The 25,865-nt window shown below is 38.2% G+C and overlaps 1 protein-coding gene across 1 annotated transcript; it reads right to left on the reverse strand.

Annotated features, from left to right (window-relative positions):
• Nucleotides 1-20,210: 20,210 nt before the first annotated feature.
• On the reverse strand, nucleotides 20,211-25,266 carry LOC127095062 (NAD(P)H-quinone oxidoreductase chain 4, chloroplastic). Its single transcript, XM_051033806.1, has 2 exons — nucleotides 21,553-25,266; nucleotides 20,211-20,288 (listed from the first exon to the last, which is right to left on the reverse strand). Exons 1-2 carry the CDS (start codon nucleotides 22,663-22,665, stop codon nucleotides 20,211-20,213), a joined length of 1,191 nt encoding a protein of 396 aa, XP_050889763.1. The 5' UTR covers nucleotides 22,666-25,266.
• Nucleotides 25,267-25,865: the final 599 nt, after the last annotated feature.

Genomic DNA, 25,865 nt, shown 5'->3' on the forward strand with positions numbered 1-25,865 from the left:
AAACCCTGGATGTATACGGGGATTCAGCTTTGGTCATCAATCAAACCAACGGGAAATGGTGCTATGCTGGAACTACGTACCCAGAATTGACGTATCTCGGTCAGAGACGAATGAAGAAAGCATTTGGTCAGAAAGTGCGCCCTCGGGGGTATCAAGTCGGTGAATTGGTACTCAAAAGTTTTCTTCCTCCCAACACAGATCACAGGGGCAAATGGACACCGAACTATGAGGGTCCGTACGTGGTTAAAAGGATTTTCTATGGCGGAGCTTTGATGCTAACAACCATGGATGGCGAAGGATTATCGTCCCCTATTAACTCAGACGCAGTTAAAAAAAAAATACTTCGCATAAAATAGACCCGCTGGACGATAAAAAGAATAGTCCAGGCAAAAAAAGGGCATCCCGACGAACCAAAAAAAAAGAGAATAAAGAGGTTCGGGCAAAAATTAGGGATATAAAAAAAGAGTACACCCGGTGAGTCGAAAACCCAAAAGGGCGGCTCAGGCAAAACTGGGTATCCCGGTGGATTGAAAACCCGAAAAAGGGGGCGATCCAGGCAAAAGTTAGGGAATAAGCGAACGACTGCGATCTGAATTCATCAGTGTTATATCACCGTTTCATTCAATCCGGCAATCTTCGAAGGTTAAAGGTCGACTAATCATCCACTTCAGAAAGCAAGATGAGCAGAGCGTCTTGAGGACATACGAGTCATAGCAGAGTCGAAACTCAGTGGGACCTCGTATCCCCGTTGTCATTAGGATAATTCTCTTTTTATAGCGATCACCTCTTTTCAGGGATCAGCTTCCTGAGACCCTCGCCTATTCCTGGCACAAATTTTCTCCCCATTAAGAGTCGAATAATTCAGTTAAAGAGCCTCTTTATTTTTCATTTATCAGCTTGTTTGCAAAAATGTCCGAATTTTTGATAAAACATATTGCATATGAACATAATGGTGGCTTTTGTAGATGATTTGCACAGGAAAACATTTAAAATTGCTTTGAATGTGCTTAATCCCGAACGGTGAATTCAAACCGAGTAATTCCCCCGAGGCATACGTGTATTTTTGGTTGCAAGTCACAGGAACCGGATGCCAAGTCATGAATCCTCATCCCCAAGCGGTTGACAAAGTCTCTCCTCAGCAGAGCATGTTCCCCAACAGAGTTGACAGTATCCAGACTGTCTATCCCCAGTAGAGTTGACAGTATCCAGACTATATATCCCCAGTGGAGTTGACAGTGTCAAACTGTATCTTCCTAGCAACAGCGGAGTGGTTGCATAACCAACAGATGAGAGGGTGGCGTTCCCAGTGTTCATCTCATTCCCCAGCAGATTATTTTTAACAGATTTGTTAATCCCCAGCTTGAGGGCGATTAGCAAGTTCATATCCCCAGCAAAGGCCGTTTCCTACGACATTTCCCCAAGAAGTGTTTTCCCCACAGACTCTCCTCACAGAGCCTCGCCGAACAAAGTTTCCAGAGTTGATACTCCCCCCGCAAGGTCAACTTTTCAAGCAGCCAATTTATTTTTGGTGGCTCATTGGTCCCGGCAGACGGATCATTCCCCACAGAGCATTCAAGGATTGATACAGCGATCTGTTCCCTACCGGAGTTTGCTTCCCCAAGTAGATTTCTTTTTACACCATGCATAACATTTGCATTTGCATGCATATCATATCAAGCATACACATAAGCTGATAAACAGGTTCTTCCAAGCAGATTGAAGAATTACTTTACAACCAAGGTCATGAGATCCAGCCAGAGGATCAAGCGTGAGTGATCCAGCCTGAGGGTCCATTTCGAAGATTCAGCCTGAGAATCGTGTTCCAGTGATCCAGCCTGAGGGTCATTTCAAAGATTCAGCCTGAGAATCGTGTTCCAGTGATCCAGCCTGAGGGTCATTTCGAAGATTCAGCCTGAGAATCGTGTTCCAGTAAGCCAGCCTAAGGCTCAATTTGAAGATTCCCTAGTGAAGTCGCCTACAAGCTTTATTTCCCCAGCAAGCCCAAGTCTAATTGAGGAGTCGTTACAACATGTTCTAGCCCGAAGAATATGTACGAAGCCCAAAAGTGGAATATTCTCGAAGCTGCATATCTAATATGAAGGTTGGGTGTAGATTTCAAAAGAGGGTCAACCAGCGCATGCCTCAGATGCGGGATCCTAATGACGGGAATTTATCATCAAAACAATCCAGATCTAGCCAGAAGATCGAAGTAGATTCAGCCAGAGAATCGAAACAAAGAAGATCTAGCCAGAAGATCGAAAATCGCAACAATTCAGATCTAGCCAGAAGATCGAAGTAGATTCAGCCAGAGAATCAAAGGAAATAGATTCAGCCAGAGAATCGAAACGGAGGAGATCTAGCCAGAAGATCGAAGAAGATCTAGCCAGAAGATCAAAATCGTATCCAGCCCGAGGATCAAAATTAATATCCAACCAGAGGACTAAATTGAGTATAGGTTCAGCCAGAGGATCGAAACTCCAGATTAAGCCAGAGGATCGGAAGAAAAATAAACAGCACGGTGTATTTCCGCGTTTTTGTGGTGTTCTCGGAGCGCAAATTTTCGGTCTGTCTTTGGTATTCAATCACAGCTCACCCCGTTTGTCTGATAAGCTGTTCGCTTTCATCCTACTCGGTTTAGCTGATGATTGAATAGGGGCAGCTGTAACACCCCAAAATTTGCCCTCCTCATTCATGCATTCATTTAGCATTTCATATTGCATTTCATCATGTCAATCAGAATTAGATCCGAAAAGAAAAAAAAAACGAAAAAAAAAATGGAAAAAAAAAATGAAAAATGAAACGAAAAAAAAATAATAATAATTTTTTACAAAAAAAATAAATAAATAAAAATAATAATAAAAAAATAAATAAAATATAATAAAAATTTTTGGACTTCGGTCTCTCTCATTTGAGCCCACAAAACCATGAAATTCAGTCTATAAATGCCAAGGCTTCACTTGAGAAAAAGGAAGAGAAGCAAAATACTCTGAGGTTTCCTTGGAACAAAACCCTGGACAAAACCTGAAGAGAAACCTGACAGAGAACTCAGAGCAACCTCCAAACCCTGAAGGGCCTCACGGGTGCAACTCAATTTCAATCAAGCTCTCCAATCAGGTTTGCCCTATTCCCATTATTTTACGCCTTCAATTTGAATGTTCTAAATGTGTGATGTATTATGAATGGGTGAAACCTATGCCTTGAATGTTTAATCACATGATTTCTGAAGTGTATGCCACAGGGTTTGAGGTTTCTGAAACCATACTGTTATCCATGAAAAAAATGCTTATGGTGTTTCACTAACCCTTTTGTTGAGTTTTTGTGAGGGCTCACATGACTTTTGCAGGGATAACTTGCGTGGTTTCCCATTTTATTTGTGGGATAACCCCTGGAGGTTCATTCCGATTACCTGTACGGACTCACTTTCTTTGATGGCATTAGCTTGGGAGATCCCTGGGTTTCTTACTCCTTTAATTGCTGTTACTTCGGATCTTTATCCGTGTGGTACTTTTACCTCTTTTCCGCATTTTATCGCTTTCTTAGCTGGAAGACCTCGATAGGAGGCATTTTTTTTCTTTTGTTTATTTACTTCTGAGCCCCTTGTTGGCACATTTACTTTATACATGTTTGTTTTGTATGTGTTCGTATCCCTGCAGGTAGTGCGGTTCCTTCGTCAAGGACTGCCTTTTTGCCCTTGAGTAACCCTAAAACCCTAAAACCCAAAGCAACACGTTAACTCCTTCTACTACAGGCGAGTAAGTCTCCAAAGGTCGAGCATCCGGTAGATTGCGTAGTGACGTCGTTCGTCCAAAACCCAATCCATAACCCGTAGTTAGCCGAACTACGGCTTGCTCTGATTCTCATTCCAGATGAGATACGTAGGCATAAGACGCGATGTCTTAGCGAGCACACATCCCCCAACCCATAGGTCAGCCGAGCTACGAAGACTCTGATTCTCATATTCAGATGAGATACATATGCAGTGGATGCGACATCCGCGCGAGTCATTTCTCTTAACCTTTTTAGTAAATAAACACATTAGGTAAACCCACACCCTTTAGACAAAAACCACAAAAGTGGATCCCGTAGAGTACTACGGATGCGTAGGGGTGCTAATACCTTCCCTTCGCATAACCAACTCCCGAACCCAAGATTTGGTTGCGAGACCCCGTCTTGTCCTTTCCTTTTTCAGGTTTACTTCGAGCGTTTCCTTTCCCTCCTTTGGGATGAATAACGCACGGTGGCGACTCTTCTGTCTTTTTCTTTCGCCGGTTGTTTTTTTTGCGCACTGTATTTTTCAGGTTGCGACAGCAAGAAACAACAGAAGTTATGGCATTGATTCCTAATCAAGACAATATTATCTGCCATCAATTTCAACGGTCCTTTCACCTCTATATAAAGGACAGCAAACAGCATTGAGAGACACCTAAACACATTGAAATATTATCTCTCTCTCTCTCTCAAAGTTTCACGAGCTTTTGCTCAGAACGTGAAATATTCTATTTGCTCTTACTGCTGTAATACTTGCTTTATCCTAGAAGCACTCTAGATTACAAACTCTGTTTTTATCTAAGTTGTTTTTTTATATTCCTCAAGTGACTCTGCGCAGTCTGTATACTTGAGAGGACTAAGAGATCTTTCTCTTAGACGTTGGTTGTAATAATCTTTCAAGATTAGTGGATTAAGTCCTTGTTGAAGGCGAAATCACCTTGGCCGGGTGGACTGGAGTAGCTTTGTGTTATAAGCGAACCAGTATAAAATCCTGTGTGATTTTATTTTCCAAAAACGCTTATTTTCCAAAATAATTCAAACCCCCCCTTTCTTGTTTTTTCTCACCTTCAATAAAAGCCCGAAAATTTACACTGAAGTGAAAAAATGAAGTAACAATGCCTGTCAGAATCGGCCAAGAGGTGGTCTTGAAAAAGAATCCGTCTGGTGCGATGAGAGTCGTTCTGAACACCGAAACAAGGAATGTTAGCATGAATACCAAAATAAATGGTAACACAGAAATAACCATGGCCTGAATGCCGCTCATCAATCTGAATACTGGAAATGACTTCGATCTGAGCATCGGACGATACTTGATTATCAAACATCAGTCTGAACACCGGGAAACTGGCCTGAATGCCACTTCGGTCTGAATACCGGAAAACTGGCCTGAATGCCACAAGTTGCATCGACCTGAATGTCGGAAACTTCTTCGATCTGAACATCGGAAAACTGGCCTGAATGCCACTTCAGTCTGAATACCGGAAAACTGGTCTGAATGCCACTTCGGTATGAATACCGGAAAACTGGCCTGAATGCCACTTCGACCTGAACGTCGGAAACTTCTTCGATCTGAGCATCAGAAAACTGGCCTGGATGCCACTTCGGTCTGAATACCGGAAATTGGCCTGAATGCCACAAGTTGCGTCGATATGAACGTCAGAAACTTCTTCGATCTGAACATCGGAACACTGGCCTGAATGCCACTTCGGTCTGAATACCGGAAACTTTCATGCCTGTCAGCATCGGCAGAAATAGGGAAAATGATAATTGAGGCGGCGCGTGGGCCTACGACCCCTGCTGGGAATAATAAAGATAAGTCATGAACAATCTTCAGTCTGAGTACTGGAAACAACTTTTGGCTTATCACTTGGGATACCGAGAATGCCTTATGCTTTATATGCGTATGTTTGAATATTTTAATGGCGTAATGCTCCATGAAAATGGAAATGCTATGCAATTTGGGAGGATGCAATGCAATATGATTCTACATGCAGGGATGCGAAATGCTTGATTAGAGAGAACGCCAAGCTGAGGCAAGGAATTCTGCTGGGGAAATGATCACAATCTTCTGGGCCCTGGCAAGGCTGTTGGAGATGCACAACACAAAGAACTCTGTGGGGAAATGACCCGCCACACGGTGTTATGGCAAATAACAAAATACCGAGGCTCTGACTGGGGAGAGAATGGCACTGAAAACTTGTTACTGAGGAAAGCGACAGTGGTTCTGGCAACCATAATCTGCGAGAGAGACGACTCAACAGGGGAAGCAAACACCGATATGGTATCGAGATTCTGCTTCAAGGAAAGATACCATGGGTCTAGCGTCGAGATCTTCGATCTGGCATCGAACTCTGAGGAGCAGCCGCTTCTGCTGGGAAGATATAGTCTGGCATTGTCAACTCCGCTGGGGATATATAGTCTGACACTGTCAACTCCGCTGGGGATATACAATCTGACACTGTCAACTCCGCTGGGGATATACAGTCTGACACTGTCGACTCTACTGGTGAATGTATAATCTGAAACAAATGCTTGGGAAAGTACAACAGTGAGAGGCTGCTGGGGATTGAAGAATCCAACGCTCGGACCAGCTTTGCAGGGATAAGATACCAAATTCCAACTGTTGAAGAAAAACATCCGCGATCATTTGATGGGGACCTTAAGGAAATGCTCTGAGTGTACCTGTTCTGAATAGACGATCCAAAGCACTTAAAATTTACAGCAATTTTCAATGTTTATTAAGCATGTACCTGTCAAGCTCTTATGTTCAGTTTTGGGCGCAGGCATCTCATGTATTGCTTTGACCTTGGCACGATCAACTTCAATACCCTTCTCGTTGGCAATAAAGCCCAACAACTTACCAGAACGAACACCAAAAGTACACTTATTGGGATTCAAGCGGAGTTTATACTTCCTCAAACGCTGGAATAACTTCAACAAATGCTCTACATGTTCCTCTTCATCAATGGATTTAGCAAACATATCATCAACATAGACTTCAATCTCTTTATGCATCATATCATGAAAAAGAGTGGTAATTTCTCTTTGGTAAGTTGCACCAGCATTCTTCAAACCGAAAGACATCACTCTATAACAGAATGTTCCCCAAGGTGTAATGAATGTGGTCTTCTCCATATCTTTTGGTGCCATCTTGATCTGATTATATCCGGAAAATCCGTCCATAAATGAAAATACTTTGAATTTAGTTGTATTGTCTACCAACATATCAATGTGTGACAGAGGGAAATCATCTTTCGGACTGGCTTTATTCAAATATCTATAATCGACACACATGCAGACTTTTTCATCTTTCTTCAGAACAGGCACAATATTGGGCACCCACTACGGATACTCAACGGTCACAAGGAAACCGACATCAATCTGCATCTGCACTTCTTCTTTGATCTTCACTGCCATATCAGGATGTGTTCTTCTCAACTTCTGCTTGATTGGCGGGCACTCTGGCTTCAACGGCAATCTATGCTCCACTATCTCAGAATCCAAACCAGGCATGTCTTGATAGGACCAAGAAAACACATATGAATACTCTCGGAGAAGATCAATCAACCCCTATTCACATCTGGACATAGTTGAGACCCAATCTTGACTTCCTTCACATCATCTTCTGAACCCAAGTTTACTAACTCGATCTGCTCTTCGAATGGTTGAATGGCTTTTCCTTCATGCTCCAGAAGAAAGACAATTCATCATTGTATTCAATGGGGTTAGAAACCATCCAGCATAATGATTTGATATTTTGATTTTAGAGAAGTGAATTTGTGACCAAATATTATGCAAATGGGCAATTATATTATTTATTTATGTTTTTTGTGATTACCATTTTCAGAATAAAGCAAAAAGTAAAAATAAAACATCATAGATGTGGATGAATAGAATTATATTTTATTGATGATCAAACAGAAATGCCCAAATAATGTTCACTTCTCCCTTAGGCATAGGAGAAGGATTTTCAAAAATAAATAAAAGCAATTACGTAGATCGATGCATAATAACAAGAATATCAACAGCAGTTCAATTGTTGTAAGTTTTTCCATGCGTCACAAAATTGGTGCATTCTTCCTCTTCATCATCCTCTAGCACAATAGCTAAGTGTTGTTTATTACCATGAATGAACCTTCCGCTACGGAAGCTAAGTTGCATATCATCTGATCTAGCAGCTGACGAACCTTGCTGAAAACCCAAGCCAATTCTGTTCTTGTTGTCGAAGACCTCTACCTTCTGCCCCTACTGATCAATATTTCCTTCTTTAATGATCTTCCTTGCATCTCTAAATGAGGACATGGGTGCCCCAACTCTCTTTTCAACAATAATAGATAAGGCTTGGAACGGGGTTCCAACCTCATCCTCAGCTTCAACATAAGTGAAAGATGACAGTTGGCTGACTAGCAGTGCCTTCTCCCCGCCAATAATAACTAACTTCCCATTCTTAACAAATTCCAGCTTCTGATGCAATGTGGAGGTAACAGCTCCTGCCTCATGAATCCATGGCCTTCCAAATAGACAACTGTAGGCCGAGTGGGTATACATTACTTGAAAAGTAATTTGGAAGTCACTCGGACCTATCTTCACTGGAAGGCACTTCACCAATCACTGTTTTGCGTGAACCATCAAAAGCCTTGACGATTACGCCACTATATCTCATAGGCGCTCCTTGATATGACAGCTTTGGCAATATTGACTTCGGCAACACATTCAATGAATATTCGATGTCAACTAGTGCATTGGATAAAGTGTCATCTTTGCAGTTCATGGAGATATGCAAAGCCAAGTTATGATTCCTCCCCTCCTTGGGGAGTTCTTCATCACAGAAACTGAGATTATTACAGGAAGTGATGTTAGCCACAATATGATTAAACTGATCCACCATAACATCATTATCCACAAAAGCTTGCTCTAGAACTCCTTACAGTGCTTCTCTATGTGCTTCCGAATTCATTAACAGAGACAATACTGAGATTTTTGAGGGGGTTTGGAGCAGCTGCTCCACCATAGTGAACTCACTTTTCTTTATCAATCTAAGTACCTTATCATCATCATTAGGCTTCAAGCCGCTGGTTTCACCAGACTGACACCTTGGAGCACTAACTGATTCTACAACAGGTACATCCACCTTCTTGCTAATAGACAAATCTTCCCCATTTTTTGGGAACACCGGTCCAAACACACGACCACTGCAGCTCACCTTAGTAACATCAGCAATGCTTACGACAGGACTGGTTGTAGGAAAAGGAACCTCTTGACCATATTTCACCCTAGTTGCATTGTACTGATAAGGAACAGCTTTATCGGATGAATACGGGACTGGACCCGCCAACCGTAGAACCAACAGCGATACCGACCTCTTGTTGATATTGTTACTACTGCTGTTATCATACTGAATAACCACTCTCTCAGGATTTTTAAACACGGGAACAATGACATTCACATCGTCACCTAAGTGACGGGATTGGAGGATCTGAATCATGCCTTCATCCATCAACCGCTGGATGTCCCTCTTTACAATCATACAACCTATCGGGTTAACACTGCAGATTACGCAACCATCATGGTCGTGTTCACAATCACTAACCAAGCAAATATCCTTGTGCATCCTCACCAAGGACCTTTGAATGAAGCAGACATCGTATAATTTGAACTCCCCGGGACAATCGTCCACCATACTTACAAATGAATTTCCATGGGCAGGTAAAGGGTTAGCTTTCACATTGGGTGCACGGTCCTCAAAGGACACCATTCCATTCTTTACCAGCTTCTGAACTTCATATTTGAGGGGGTAGCAGTTCTCTATGTCATGTCCTGGAACTCCTTGATGAAAAGCACAATGGAGTTTTGGCTTGTACCACCATGGAAGTGGTTCGGGGATTTGCAAAGGATTTCTTGGTTGTAACAGCTTCTTGAGAACCAACGAGGGATACAATTCTGCATATGTCATCGGAATATGGTCGAAAGAGACCTTCTTCCTCTCAAAATTTTGTTGTTGATGATTGTTGGTATTGCTGTTGTTGTAGGTGTTTGTTCGTTGTTGTGGTTGTTGTTGTTGACATTGTTGTTGTTGGCGTTGTTGTTGTTGCATTGGTGCTGATTGATTTGCTGAAAATACTGGAATGACTGATGATACTTGATGATGATGTTGACGGGTGGTGGATTTCTTCTTACATGAGGCCTCCTTTGCCTCCCAATGGAAACTGCATTAGTTTCACTATCCTTCTTCTTGCTAAAGTTGTTGTCGTACCTCTTGCTGGACGACACCTCTTCTCTAAACAACCGTCCTTCTCGGGCACCTTCTTCAAGCCTCATCCCCATGTTTACCATCTTGGTAAAATCATTGGGTGCACTAGAAATCATTCACCCATAATAAAATGAGCTCAGGGCCTTCTGAAAAATCTTGGTCATCTCCTTTTCCTCTAAAGGAGGGGTAATTTGAGCAGCAAGTTCTCTCCACCTCTGAGCATACTCCTTGAATGTTTCCTTGTCTTTCTAAAACAATGATATCAACTGATCTCTATCGGGAGCCATATCAACATTGTATTTGTACTGATTCACAAATGCTTTGCCCAAATTATTGAACACGTGGATGCTCGCACTATCCAACCCCATATACCATCTCAGCGCAGCACCGGTCAGACTGTCTTGAAAATAATGGATCAACAGCTGATCATTATCCATTTGAGTAGACATCTTGTGGGCATACATCACCAAATAACTGAGTGGACATGTATTCCCCTTGTATTTTTCAAAGTCAGGTACTTTGAATTTCACAAGGATTTTCATATTTTGAACCAAACACAGTTCCGCAACACTCTTCCCAAATAAGTCCTTACCCCTCAAAGTCTTCAACTCCTTTCGCAGCTCGAGGAATCGATCCTTCATCTCATCCGTCTTCTCATACACATCCGGGCCCTCAGACGACTTAGAATGATAGATGGTATCTTCTACACGAGGCAAGGAATGTACAACTGGTGGCGGCACATACATGACCGGGCTAGATGCCGACATGGAAGCAAATGTAGGTGCAAAGCCTTCGGGCACAAAGTTCGGCGGCATTCCCCACGGGAATCCGGCAGGCATATGCGGTGCAAAATGAATAGCAGTTGCGGGAACAGTGGAGGTAGCCACCCCTGAAATAACAGTCCTCTGAGGAGGAGGAGTTGTGAACGTCGGAGAAGATTGGCTATATGCAGCTAATACTGACTCCATCATGGCAGTCAGGCGGCCGATCTCCTCTTTCAAGTCTCTATTCTCTTGCTCAAGATGTTCTATGATTCTGGAGTGATTGGCGCGAGTATTGTATCAATGAGTCAACTTGGCTGAAGCACAGAAGAAACACCAATGAGACATCTGGCGAAAGAGAAACCTGCTTATGCAAATGATGCATGAAATGCAATGCTTGATTGTTTTTATTGTCAAGGAACTTACTATATTATTTGCATATATATATATATATATATATATATATATATATATATACATACATATATATATATATATATATATATATATATATATATATAACAACAATTGCTACAATTTGATATGACCATAAAAATCTCTTTTATTTATATAATTGGAAGGATTACACTGAGTACAATTGTAGAAACCAAATAAAAATACAAGAGAAAAGGAGACTAGTCATCCTAAGGATCCCTAACAACGATATCAGGAGATCTGGCTATAGGCTCGTACTTCCTTCGAATGCGTCGGATCTCAGTCTCAAAAGAAGCCTTCATCTGAGTCTTCTCGAGGACAAGCTGATCAACAATCTTCGTCCAAGCAACGGAAGGCTGAGGCATACTAGAGGAAGATGAAACCTCTGGCTCTCTCTGTCTCTGTGTCACTCGGTCTTCAAGAAGCTCAATAAGGGCATCTTTGTCCTTAGACTCAAGTTGTAACTCCTCATGCTTTTTCCTCAAAGCATGGAAACGCTCTTCCCACATATCCTTTTCTCGCTTCACCTTGGCGAGTGCATCTTCCAACTCCTCTACATCTTGGTTAGGGAGAGTTAATGGCTCAACCACAACCATAGACATAGGTCTCTCATAAGGATAAGGCATCTTCAACTCCAAAGCTCTCTTCTTTACCCCAAGTAGTGTAAGCTTCCAAAGCTACACAATTGCACGGACCAAGCTCGGATCTTCCTTTCGTATGCACATTATGCCAAGCATGTACAATCTTCTGCTTCAAATGTTGGGGATCTTTACCCTCTTGATAGAAAAGACCTTCTAACAAAGTGTTATTAGGTTTGTCTTTCAAGGGGAACCCAAGTTGTTGACCAGCCAAAGTAGGGTTGTAGTTAATTCCCCCTTGTGTACCAATGAGAGACACATTAGAGAATTCACCACAACAGTCAATAATCTCCAAACTGCTCAAAGAAGGATCATACCAAACTATATCATCAATTCTAAGAGACACAAGTCTCTGAGACCACCGTAGACATTATTTGTTCTCTACAAAAGCAGATGTCTGAGGCAAGTGCAAAACACTTGTACAGAAGAGGAATGCAACAGACAATAGTTCCACCACCTTTAGAATTCCTTAGATGCAAAGATAAGTACATATCACCCAACAAAGTAGGCACATGATTTCCAATCAAGAAAATCCTAATGGCATTAACATCAAAAAAACCATCAATGTTAGGGAACAAAGCTAATCCATAGACGAGTAACACAAAGATAGCTTCAAAAGTATCCATACTACCAGCTTGAGCGAAGGAATTATCTTCCTTGATGAGGAAATCAGAAGGCAACTCAAACAATCCTCCTTTCTTCACCCAATGAGCCTCTATCTTAGACTTCTTCTAGTGAAGAGCTTCAGCAATAAGATGAGATCTGGGAATCTCTTCCAATCCACTAAATGGCATTTTGTTAGAAACAGGTATTCCCAAAAGATGGGCATACTCCTCCAACATAGGCACAAGCTGATAATCTGGAAAAGTGAAGCAACGGTAGAGAGGGTCATAAAACTAAACCAACACACTCAAGAGTCCTTCAACCACATCAGCAAACAAGATAGACAGAAGCTTCCCATGGTGTTGTTTGAAGTCCAAAGGATCTAATACAAAATATGCAAGCTTCCTTAACTCTTTCAAGCCGGGACATTTAAAACTGTACTTCTTAGTGTTCCTTCATCCATAATCCATCGTCTGACAATATTTTCAAATAATACCTCAGTTCCTTGAAATTTTTGTGTGATGAATGTTATGATGCGCATGAATGCATGATTCCAACAATCACAAATAATGGATCACACACATGGCAAACAAACAAAGGTCAAAGGATGAATCAAGTCATTGTCAAGATCAATTATCCATTTTGGTGGATTATGTTTTACACCTTATCAACACCCAAGTTCCATTGATATTGACAAGACTTGATTGGATCAACCAAGAATCAAGGGTTTGTTGTGAGTCACGAGCATGGAGTCTGGGTAAGAACCATCCCAAAGGAGTGAACTAAGGATAAAACCTGTAGATCATGTTCTAAAAAGTTCCCAGAGTCTTAATTCCATCTATCGGATATAACAGGTTAGGATGACTGACTCATCAACCCATAATATTCTCAACAGAAACTCGTCTGAGTGTAGTATCACGTAACAACTGTTATCAAGTCTACACTTTAACAGTCTCTGTACTACGTCCTAAATAGTCCAAGAGGGGTTAAATGTTCTACGGTCCTCGGCTTCTCGGGCCCCAAATCAAAGATAGTAATGCCTAACCATAAATACTTGTGTGACATTCCTAAATCCAAAAGGGTCTCCACTGAGCAGATGAGTCTTAAGCCAACTTGTTAAGGACTACTCCACACAAGTCGAACATGACTATACCACCCTCCTATCTTAATTGCACTCAAGTTCGAGTTAGAACTTATCTCACCACTCAGATATCACCAAGCACAACAAGCAAATTATATCACATAAACAAATATACATACATCAAATATATAGTTATATACACACAAAAAGTAGGCTAAACCCACTGAAGACTACTCCCCAGCAGAGTCTCCACTTAATTTCTGTAGCGGTAAATTCATGATCCTAAACCCAAAAATAAGAAGTTTTCAAATCAAAACTAATAAAATGCCAGAGATTACAGGTAAGGGGATTGGTTACACAGAGGGAAGGTGTTAGCATCCAAAGTGTCCTAGGTACTCCTAGGGAGCCCTTTCTTGTGTGCATATGTGTTTTTTGTACAAATGATGTTTGCCAACAAATAGAATGGGGGGATGAGAAAAGAATTCATTAATTATATTTTTGTGTTTGACAAGACTTTCGGACTTGTGCCTACATACCAACATAAAAATGAGGGATCAAAACCTCGTAGTTCGTGCTATCAATTTCAAAGTGGATGCATTGCTTTTAACAAAAATTCTAAGTTTGAAAGGCACAAAGGCCTAAAAATGGTTCGAATGAGTTAGTTCTTTTTGGCTTTTGAAAAATTTAAGTTAAGTATAGTTAAGTATATTTACAAGTTTGATTAAGAAAAGAAGTTTGAAAATGCAATGGCTTAAGGCCAAAGTTTCTAGTTTGCAATATGGTCTAAGTTTTTAAAATAAGTACAAGAAAAGAAGTTTTTAAAAGGAGAGAGAGATTTTGAAAATTAAAAAATCGGGGAGGATATGAAGAGACTAATCCTAAGCACAAAATTAAAAGTTGAAAGTTGAAAAGATCTGACCAATGGGTTGCAATCCAATAAACAAGAATGTCATATAGAAACCCAAATTTCCCTTGGACTTTAGGATCAAGCAACAAAAAATGCACAAAATATCAACTTGAAGAGCAAGGCATCAAATAAAGATAGCCACATCCGAGCTTAGCAACTTCATGATCTTCTTCAAGTTTTCCCATGTAGCAAATGAATTCAACAATGCATAAGTCACAGGTTCAAAATAACAACTTCACAATGATCATGTTGTAGATGAACTCAAATGGATCTTCAATGATGTATCAGATGAAATTTCAAATTACAAACACTTGGTTACATGAAAGTTAGCATTGGCCAAGTCCTTTGCATAGGGAGTGTTGCCTAAATTCTAAGTCCACTTGTCTCAGATCAAACCAACAGTCCACACAAGATATTTTTTTATGGTTTTTGTTCTTATTATGTACATTAATGGTCAAAGACCATACAAACAAATACAATATACACAAATAAAATATATCACAAAATATGGTCCAAGTGGACAAAGTGAAAATGACCTTAACATAAACAATTAGAATGGTATGAATAATGGCAAATGAATAAAGCTTAAAAATTAAATTGCATTAAGATTAAATGACTTAAAATTAAATGTTAGTTGTTAATGAGTTAGGAGTTAGTATTGCTTTTGCTTTTTTTTGTTTAAGTCATTCTTTGGAGAACACTTAACCCACTTATCACAAGCATGGATCCTTGAACCAAGACATCTTCCAAAGGAAGGAAAAAGGCCAAGTTTCCACACAATACCATGAAAGAGGTAAGACTTACAATCTCACTAACTAGAATGTTATGCCTTTTGTGTCAAAAATTTAGCGTTATGTTAAGCAATCGTAATTTGACTTGTGTAGAAGTCACAACTATTTGAGGTCGAGTAATAGAATTTTGGTGTTAATGCATGTTAGAGACATGGTATATTGAACTATGCTCATGAAACATACCACACACAAAAAGAATATGCAAAGTGGGGGACCTAATCTCATCCATACTTATGTTGATTTTGCAATCAACTAGCCTTAGGATATTGAGATATCAAAGGTCCATGACATGAATGTATAAAGAAGGGGAATGAGATGAAGAGGGAGGGGAAATGGATCAAACTCAAATTGGACAAAGGAGGATTTTTACCAAGTTAAGATCATTCATTCATTTTGGAAGATGGAATGTATATTCCATCAATCCCCTAAATCCAATGATCTTAACCTAGCAAAGTCAAATCAACCTTGACAAAGGCCCAACAACACAAGTCAACCTTACAAAGTCAATTAAAACGGCTCTACACAATTAATTTGGTATTTAAACAATTTAAAATATTTAAAATAATGCATTAAATTAAATATGGTTGGTCAATTTCCTAAAACCTTATCAAAACACCAAAGAAATGGCCATGAAATTTATCATAGGTCAAACAAGGTCAAAGGAACTTGGAGAAAAAAATTCAGAATTTTTGGAAACTTAAAAGTATTTTTAAACAATTAAAAATATTCACAAAATCAATTAAATCATGAAAAATATTAATAATGATCCAAAGAAAAATTTTAATTCAGAAAATGAAAAAGGATTTTATTTAAATTTTTTTGGTGAAACTCTCATATTTTTTGGATCAATATTAAAATTAATATGAATTAATGAAAATCAAAGGAATAAAAATAAAAATAAGATAATCAAAAAAACGTGGACCACTTGATCTCCCTCATTAATTGAGGTGGCAGATCAAGTGGTCTGAAACGGGCATTCCACTAAACACACGAGTCATCGCGTTGTACCAATGGTAACCACAATGGGCGCTCAGGATTAAAACATTTTGAAACAGATCAATGGCTCTGAACGCTTCGAGCTCATCGTCGGAGCCAAAGGCCGATCATCTTCTCCGATGACCCTGGCCGGACTGGTTCAGTCATCACCACATAATAAATTAAAAAAGAGGACATGATTTGAAAGATAAAATGGCGTAGATCACGAATATCACCTCAATTTTAACTAACTCCAAATATATAGAGAGATACGTGGAGTTGAATTTTGAGGTGTGTCAACTGAGTTGCTTCGATTTGACCTCAAAGCAACTCAATCTTCTTTCCTACATTGGTAGGACTTCAGACAACCAAGGATCTAAGAGAATTGATGAGAATTGAGAGAGAAGAGAAGAGAAGAAAAATCTGGAAAATTACCTTCAATGCTGTGCAGAAATGGATCTCTCTTACTTCAATTCGCGTTTGATCTAGCTTATGGAGCTTATAGAAGTGGCTTAAGAGTAATGCAAAGCTTTGGATCCTGGAGTTTTTGAATCTCCAAACAGTGACATTCAAACTCAAATTTCAAATGAAATTTCTCAAGTTTTCCTTTGAATTGAGAGGGTTTGGAAGGTTGGGGGCAAAGTTGACGCGCAAGGTCCTTTGAACTGAGGCATTGAACCTCTATTAATAGCAATGAGAAGTGTTATTTGCACACTTGAAAAATTCTCCAAATTTGGCAAGGCAATGCACATGCTTGCATGGGTGTATGCAGGCCCATGAAGCAATCCAATTAGGTCCACAATCAACTTAAATGAGGTCTGCGTGAAGCTTGGATGGCAAGGCAAAGTTATTTGAACATTTGAAGCATTGATCTTGCCAACTAATATAGGCCTGCTTAAGCCATGCAAAAACTTTGTCCAAAATGAACGAATTAGGACTCTTTAGAAAGCTTAGATCAAGAGAAACAACTCTTATGTTGAACACGTTTCCATTTTCAACTTGTATCATGGTTAATTTTGAGGTAGAAGTTTGGAAATTTCAACGTGTCAAAAAAAAATTCTAAGTGTCAAGCCATGTGTTCAATTGTTCCACCATGGCTAACTTTTCATGCGAGCTTCAAATGAGAAACGTGTATTCATCAAAGTTGTATCTATTTCAAAAAAATCAAAATGGTCATAAATTTTACATCATTTGGATTTAGGATAAGTGAGTTATGCATTTTTGAAGTTGAGGAAAATCACTTGTTCAATGGTATTGGTCCAAAATGACCTATAATGTATCCTCATATCACATGCTCATAAAAGTTGATTTATCTCTCACTCCAAACATAAAATTTGAAGTAGACACCTTTAATTTGATTTTTCAACTTGTAAATATTTCATCTCGTAAAAATTGAGCAAGTTATGGCCTTGGGAAGTTGACTTTCAAATTAGGGTTTAGACAAAATGAACTATAATGTTTCAACATAGAAAATGACTTTCGAAAGAAAATTAGCTATAGACCTCAAAATGAAAGTTGTTTGAAATGTCATTTAGAGTAGCTTTTCTCTTGGAATAATTTTCATATGATGAAAATTGTAGGAGATAGGGTCTAGGGAGACCTAGTTTTGATCAGATGAATTCATCTGGCCAACCACCATCAACCAACTTGCTAACTTGCAATTCTCTTGACTTTTTAGGCTCATGGTATATCATATATGCATAAGATGATGAATTTTTAAGTGTCCCTTGAGAAATTTTATCAATTGGCGAAGAAGCTTGTTGAAGAAGTTACACAAGATACCCAGATGAATTTAGGGTTTCCAAGGCAAACAAACTCCAAACTCTTGAAGAATACTTGATAAAAATAACATGTAGAGATAATTGGGACTCATATATGATGCTTAGAAGCATTGTGGATCATTCCTTGGTTGTGCTCTTAGTAATGAGGGTCTTAAACCCTAGATGTGAACTTGATAGATCAATGGTGATCATGTCCTACCTACAAAAGAGTTAGGCAAATGCAAAGGCATATTTTTGGTATTTTGGTTAGTAAAATGATAATATACAAGTATGATACAATGACACGGTGGTTAGTGATCTCTCCCAAAATAAACCCAATGAAAGAGGGGCAAGGAGGATGCCAAGGTATGATCCCAATTCTAATGCATATGATGAAATTGCATGAGGGATCTTAGGGTCAAAATTGGGGTCTTACACATACAAAGGATAAGAACTTAGTTCTAAAACCTAAGTACCATGCACAAATTCCCCATGATTATCCTTCTTCTAAAAGACCCAAAGTTGTAAGAAACTTTAGGGAAACTAACAAGAGAGGACCCAGAAAGTGGGTACCTAAGGATAAAATAATTTATGTTACAAGACATCCTTAACAGCTCAGCGGAAACACCAATCGTGGTACCGGGACACTGGATGCTCGTGATACATGACAAGTAGAAGATCTATGTTCCATGATTTGGAACTTAAGCCTCGAGGCTTCGTTGGTTTCGGAGGAAACTAGAAAGGAAAGATTCTAGAACTATTAGTAATGGTAAACTTTCTTCTATTACTAATGTTCTTTTAGTTGATGGTCTGATGCATAACCTTTTGTCTATTAGTCAACTTAGTGACAATGGCTATGATATCATTTTTAATCAAAAGTCTTGTAAGGCTGTCAGTCAGAAAAAAGGTACAATCCTTTTTAACAGAAAGAGAAAGAACAAAATTTATAAAGTTAGACTTTCTGATCTTGAGGATCAAAATGTAAAATGTCTAATGCCTGTTAATGAGGGGTAATGGGTATGGCATAGACGTTTGAGCCATGTTAGCATGATAAGTATTTCTCATCTAAATAAGCTTGGATTAGTCAGAGTTCTACCCAGCCTAAAGTTCACTTCAGTTACTCTTTGTGAAGCATGTCAGAAAGGCAAGTTTTCTAAAACATCATTCAAAGTGAAAGTTGTTGTTTCTACCTCTAGACCATTAGAAATTATGCAAATTGATTTGTTTGGACCAGTGGAAACTGCCTCTATCAATGGAAAGAAGTAAGGATTGGTCATCGTTGATGACTACAGTTGTTGGACATGGGTAAAGTTCTTGAAACACAAGGATAAGTCACACTTTGTGTTCTCTACCTTCTGCTCTCTAGTGCAAACAGAAATGAACTGCAAAGTAGTCAAAGTTAGAAGTAATCATGGTGGTGAATTTGAAAATAAACATTTTGAAAATCTTTTTGAAACAAACGGTATTTTCAACGATTTCTCCTGTCCTAAAACTCCACAACAAAATGAAGTTGTAGAAAGGAAGAATAGGACTTTGCAAGAAATGGCTCGCACCATGATTAAAGAAATTGACATGGCTAAGAATTTCTGGGTAGAAGCCGTTAACACAACTTATTATATTCATAACAAGATTTCTATCAGACCTATTTTAGGTAAGAATATTTATGAATCGTGGAAGAACAGAAAGCCCAACATGTCTTACTTTCATCCATTTGGATGTGAGTGTTTTATGTTGAACACTAAAGAGAATCTTGGCAAGTATGATTCTCAAGCATAAAAGTGTTTGTTGTTAGGATATTCTGAACTCTCTAAAGGCTACAAAATCTTTAACACTGAAACACAAATTGTTGAAGAATCAATTCATGTAAGATTCAATGATAAGCTTGACCCTAAAAAGTTAAAGCTGGTTGAGAAATTTGCAGATCTAAAGATCAATCTTTCTGAATCCAAGGATACTGGATCTGAAGAAAAAGACTCAGAAGGAAAAGCTACAGAATCTGAATATATGACTCAACCAGAAGTTGTCATTGGTCCAACTCATCAGAAAAAGAGTAGATCTAGAACCCCTCATTTTGAAGAATTGATTCTAGGAGATAAAAATGCTCATGTCAGAACTAGATCTTCATTCAAACCTTATTAAGAGAATCTTCTAGGCTTGGTATCTCTAATATAACCCACATCTATTGATGAAGCTCTTTTAGATAATGAATGGATTCTGGTTATGCAAGAGGAATTGAACAATTCACCAGAAATGACGTTTGGGATCTTGTTTCCAAAGAGTTTCCATGTCATTAGAACCAAATGGGTCTTCAGAAACAAGCTAAATGAGAAAGGCGAGGTTATTAGAAACAAATCTCGACTGGTAGCACAAGGTTATAGTTAGAAAGAAGGTATAGACTATACATCTTTTAATTTTCGTTGCAGTCAATCATAACATTATTCTTAATCAGATGGATGTTAAGAGTGCATTCTTAAATGGATATATTTTTGAAGAAGTATATGTGCATCAACTTCTTGGTTTTGAAAGCTCTAAAAATCCTGACTTTGTTTTTAAACTGAAAAAGTTGTTATATGGTCTGAAGCAAGCTCCCAGAGCTTGGTATGATAGACTAAGTAACTTCCTTTTGGAAAATAATTTTACTATAGGGAAAGTGGACACAACTCTCTTTTGCAAAACCTTTAAGAATGATATTCTGGTTGTGCAAATTTATGTTGATAATATTATTTTTGGTTCTTCTAATGCTTCGTTGTGCAAGGATTTTGCTAAGTCAATGCAAGAAGAATTTGAAATGAGTCTGATGGGAGAACTCAAGTTCTTTTTGGGAATCCAAATTGATCAATGATAAGAAGGAATATACATTCATCAGAGCAAATATACAAAGGAACTTTTGAAAAAGTTTAACTTATCAGAATGTAAGCAAGCAAAGACTCCAATGCATAATACATGTATTCTAGAGAAACAAAAGGTAAGCAGTAAGGTAAACCAGAAGTTATTCAGAGCTATGATAAGCTCTCTCCTTTATCTAACCGCTTCTAGACCTGATATTTTATCCAATGTCTTCTTATATGCTCACTTCCAATCAGATCATAGGGAAACTCACTTAACTGATGTTAAGAGAATCTTTAGGTATCTAAAAGGTTCTACTAATCTTTGTTTGTTTTATAGAAAATCAAGTGAATACAAATTCGTAGGCTATTGCGATGCTGACTATGCTGGAGACAAAATAGAAAGGAAAAGTACTTCTGGAAGTTGTCAATTTCTAGGAGATAACCTGATCTTATGGTCTAGTAAGAGACAGTCAATAATTGCACATTCAACAGCCGAAGTTGAATATTGCAGCTTCTGGATGCAACACTTAGATACTCTGGAAGAAGAGTCAGCTTGAAGATTATCAAATATATGAGAGTAACATTCATATTCTATGTGATAATACTTATTCTATTTGTTTATCTAATAATCTTATCTTGCATTCTAAGGCTAAGCATATTGAAATTAAACATCACTTTTTACGTGACTATGTTCATAAGGGTATTTTTCCTCTAAAATTTGTTGATACAGACCATCAACAGGCTGATATCTTTACAAAACCCGTTGCTGAAGATAAATTCGTGTCCATTTTGAAAAACTTATTTATGAATTTATGTCCAGAATGAAAAGATGTATTTCCAAATGTAATTATTCCAAAAAAAACTATCAATTCTGCAACAAAATCGCTCATGCCAGGCAATGCAAGAGAAGCCATTGATAAGATAGTAAAAATTGTGAATATTTTTGGCATTGGGATAGCCATTCCGCCCATTTCGTCAAGATAAAGAAGATGCACTCTATCATAACTAGTTCCTGCCAAGAAAAAAAGTGCAGCGCCAATAAATTCATGAGATATGATTTGTAAAATGGCCCCGTTGAGACCAGTATCACTTATGGAACCAATTCCTATAATTAGAAAACCCATATGAGATACCGAAGAATAAGCTATTCTTTTTTTTAGATTACGTTGACCAAAAGATGTTGAAGCAGCATAGATTATTTGAATAGAACCTAATATCATTAACCAGGGGCAAAATATGGAATGAGCGTGGGAAACCAATTCCATATTAATTCGAACCAACCCATATGCTCCCAGTTTTAATAGTATGCCGGCTAAAAGCATACAAGTGATGTAATGTGCCTCTCCGTGGGTATCTGGTAACCATGTATGTAAGGGTATAATTGGCGATTTGACAGCAAAAGAAATAAGAAATGCCGTATAGAATATTATTTCTAGTGCCACGGGATACGATCGATTAATTAATGTTTCAAAATTAAATGTTGGTTTATTAGAGCCATATAAACCGATACCCAGAATTCCCATTAATAAAAAAACAGAAGCTCCTGCAGTGTACAAAATAAACTTAGTAGCAGAGTAGAAACGTTTCTTTCCCCCCCAGATGGATAAAAGTAGATAAACGGGGATTAATTCCAATTCCCACATGATGAAAAAAAGTAAAATGTCTTGAGAAGAAAATTGTCCTATTTGACCGCTATACATTGCTAACATCAGAAAATAGAATAATTGGTATTCTCGAGTAACCGGCTGAGCCGCTAAAGTGGCTAAAGTAGTTATAAATCCTGTTAGTAAAATGGGTCCTATAGAGAGTCCATTTATTCCTAATCTCCAGTCAAAATCAAAAAAATGGATCCATTTATAATTCTCCATCAGTTGAATTAGTGGATCATCCAATTGGAAATGATAAGAAAATGCATAGGTTGTTAGAAGGAGATCGATTAAGCATATACAAATGCTATACCACCTAATTACCTTATTTCCCCTATGAGGAAATAAGAAAATTAAGGAACCTGCGGCTATTGGCAAAACAACAACGATTGTTAACCAAGGAAAATAATTCGTGATAAAAATAAGATACACTTGGGCCAGAAAAGCCCGTGCTCAAAATAGAAAAAAAAATTCTATTTTATTTTGAGCACGAATTTTTGCCAGTAAAAAACGTATTTGTGTGGTGTTGTTTGAAACGAATCAATAAGCTAGACCCATACTTCGAGTTGTTTCATGCCATAAATAAACTCGAACACTTAAGAAATCCGTCGGACAAGCGGACTCACACCTCTTACAACCAACACAGTCCTCTGTTCTTGGGGCAGAAGCTATTTGCTTAGCTTTACATCCACCCCAAGGTATCATTTCTAATACATCTGTGGGACAGGCTCGGACACATTGAGTACATCCTATACCTGTATCATAAATCTTTACTAAATGTGACATTATATCTATAGTAATTGTTGACTTTCAAAAATGAAAATTATTGATCTAGTAAACTCGTAAATGAATCGTATATTTATATACCAGATGAATCAATGATTTGTGATAATATTGTTAACTGTTAATAAAAAAAGGTGTCTAGATAAATTTAGAAGAGGGAATAGAAGAGGACCAGGATACTTTGATTTCTTATGATTTAGGCAATCCAAACATGATATGATCATAAGTTGTGTCGAATAAATACTCAAATGAATTGATTAATATTTCACTATGTGAAATTCGACTTTATTATTCATTATGATAGGATTAATTCTATTTATTCAACAAATTCGATTGATTGATACGGGTTGATTTTCTGTTACGAGCAATTGAAGAAACAATAGCCACTCCGATAGCCGCTTCAGCGGCTGCAATAGCTATAACAAAAATTGAAAAAATATTTCCTTTTAATTGGCGATTATCAAAAAAATCAGAAAAAGTTACTAGATTTATATTAACTGCATTCAGTATAAGTTCAAGACACATAAGGGCTCTAACCATATTTCGGCTCGTGATCAATCCATAGATACCAATAGAAAATAAATAGGCACTCAAAACAAGTACATGTTCGAGCATCATTGACCAACTCCTTATAAATTTTGATTCATTAACAAATATATCGGAAATAAAAAAAAGAATCTTGATAAAACTCTTTCACTTCACATAGAATTCGACAGAAATGAATGTGATAAAATTGAAAAAAAAAATATTAAAAAGATTGTTCTTATTCAAAACGCCCTGTGATCTTCAACCAATTTTGTGCCTCAATATAATTACCAGGGGTAAGGGCTATAGCTTGTTTCCAATATTCAGCAGCTTGATCAAACCAAGATTCTGCAATTTCAGAATCTCCCTGTCGAATGGCCTGTTCTCCGCGGTCGGAATAGGTGAGTAAAATCCTTCCCATAGAACCGTACTTGAGAGTTTCCTGACTCATACGGCTCAATAGTCAATTCTTTTGATCTTCCATGGAGTTAATAACAAGAAAAGAGGTTAATTACATGAGTTTCAAACTTGTCTTTGGATTAATAATTCAATTTAATCGTTTGTTTTTAGTTTTATCTTTTCTCCTACCTTCTGAAGAATAAAGCATCGATATTAACACTAACGCTCTTATTCTCATTTTCTGAAAGGTAACTATCTCGATTTCATATATAATATATCTATTTCTATAGAATCTTTGAGAAAGACTTTTCTTCATAAGAAAAGACTTACTATCTTTGGGATCTGATACTACACCGCTGCTCAAAACCTTAGGGGATCAACTTTATTACATAAGTTGATTTCTAATCTATCATCATATAAGTAAGCAGTTCTTGTTGTATAGGCCAAAAACCTTGTTAATTGATCTTTACGGTGCTTCCTCTATCAATTAGATCTTTTATCCATAGAAAAAAGTATCTAGGCATATATATTCTATTTCTTCATATTTTTACTTCTATGAAGTTTCTTTCATACAGCTCATAAAAATCGTTGTTTCGAACGATATCTATGTAGAAAGCCTATTTCTATTTTTTTTGTCTAGTATTTATTACTATTAGTGGAGGTTCTTTTCTTTTTTCTTTCTATAGTGGAGATAGCCGCACGTAATGACAGGTCACGGCCATATTGTTAAAAGCTTGAGGTAAGAAAGGGTTTCGTTCGAGTGCCCGAAAATAGTATTCCAAAGCTTTTGTATGTTCTCCGTTACTTGTGTGGATAAGGCCTATGTTATAAAGTATATAACTTCGATCATAGGGATCAATTTCCAGTCGCATAGCCTCATAATAATTCTATAAAGCTTCCGCATAATTTCCTTCCGATTGAGCCGACATCCGTTACGGTCGTCACTCGGTTCAAAGAATCTCCGTTCCAGAACCGTACGTGAGATTGTCATCTCATACGGCTCCTCCTTAATGTGGATAATGATAAACATCCATGGAATCAAAAAAAATTGCAATATTCTCATTATCAACTGAGCGGGACTAGTGTTTTTACACGAAATCTCTAGCCAACCTTTCTGTAAAGTAGGCTTTGAGTGTGTGTGAGAGAGAGAGAAACGAAATTGCAACTGCTCAATGCTTCTACACAAGGGTTCTATTTATAGAACCACTTGTGTGGGCTTCAAGCTAAAAAGTCCACTTAAGTGTACGTGGCCCATATCTTATTATATGCCAAATTCACTTAAGCGTGTGGTACCTTACCATATTTAGTATTCTACTTAAGTACATCGTACCTTACGATGTTCTACAATTCACTTAAGTGCACCGTACCTTACGGTGTTCCTTAGTTACTCTATCTCTCATCAATCCGTCCTTTGTGTGTGACCCTGTAGGTTTTCGCGGCATTGGCAATTATATTAAATCACGTATTTAACATAATAAACAGTGAGCGGTATCTAGCAACATATCACTGCTACCCAAGACACAAAAATGTCATGTGATCTGACAAATCCTTCTGTGATAATATTTATGTGTACAATTACCCTTTTGCCCTTATGTCTATATTGAACACAAGGCATAGACCGTGTCATCCTTGTCCAGTTCAATATTGGGCTCATAGACATTTATCCTGTTACGCAGGATGGGCAAATTCCATCTAGGTCACTCATGTCCCTTAGC

This window comes from Lathyrus oleraceus, chromosome 6 (assembly GCF_024323335.1).
Source record: "Lathyrus oleraceus cultivar Zhongwan6 chromosome 6, CAAS_Psat_ZW6_1.0, whole genome shotgun sequence".
NCBI classification, from domain to species: Eukaryota; Viridiplantae; Streptophyta; class Magnoliopsida; order Fabales; family Fabaceae; genus Lathyrus; species Lathyrus oleraceus.

Excerpts from the sequence above, each read along its gene's own strand:
- LOC127095062 (XM_051033806.1), bottom strand. The coding sequence starts at position 22,665 with ATGGAGAATTATAAATGGATCCATTTTTTTGATTTTGACTGGAGATTA. Across the intron at positions 20,289-21,552 it reads TATCTTCAGCAACGGGTTTT|CTTGTTTCTGAAGACCCATT; the intron begins GTAAAGATATCA and ends TTTCTCATTTAG.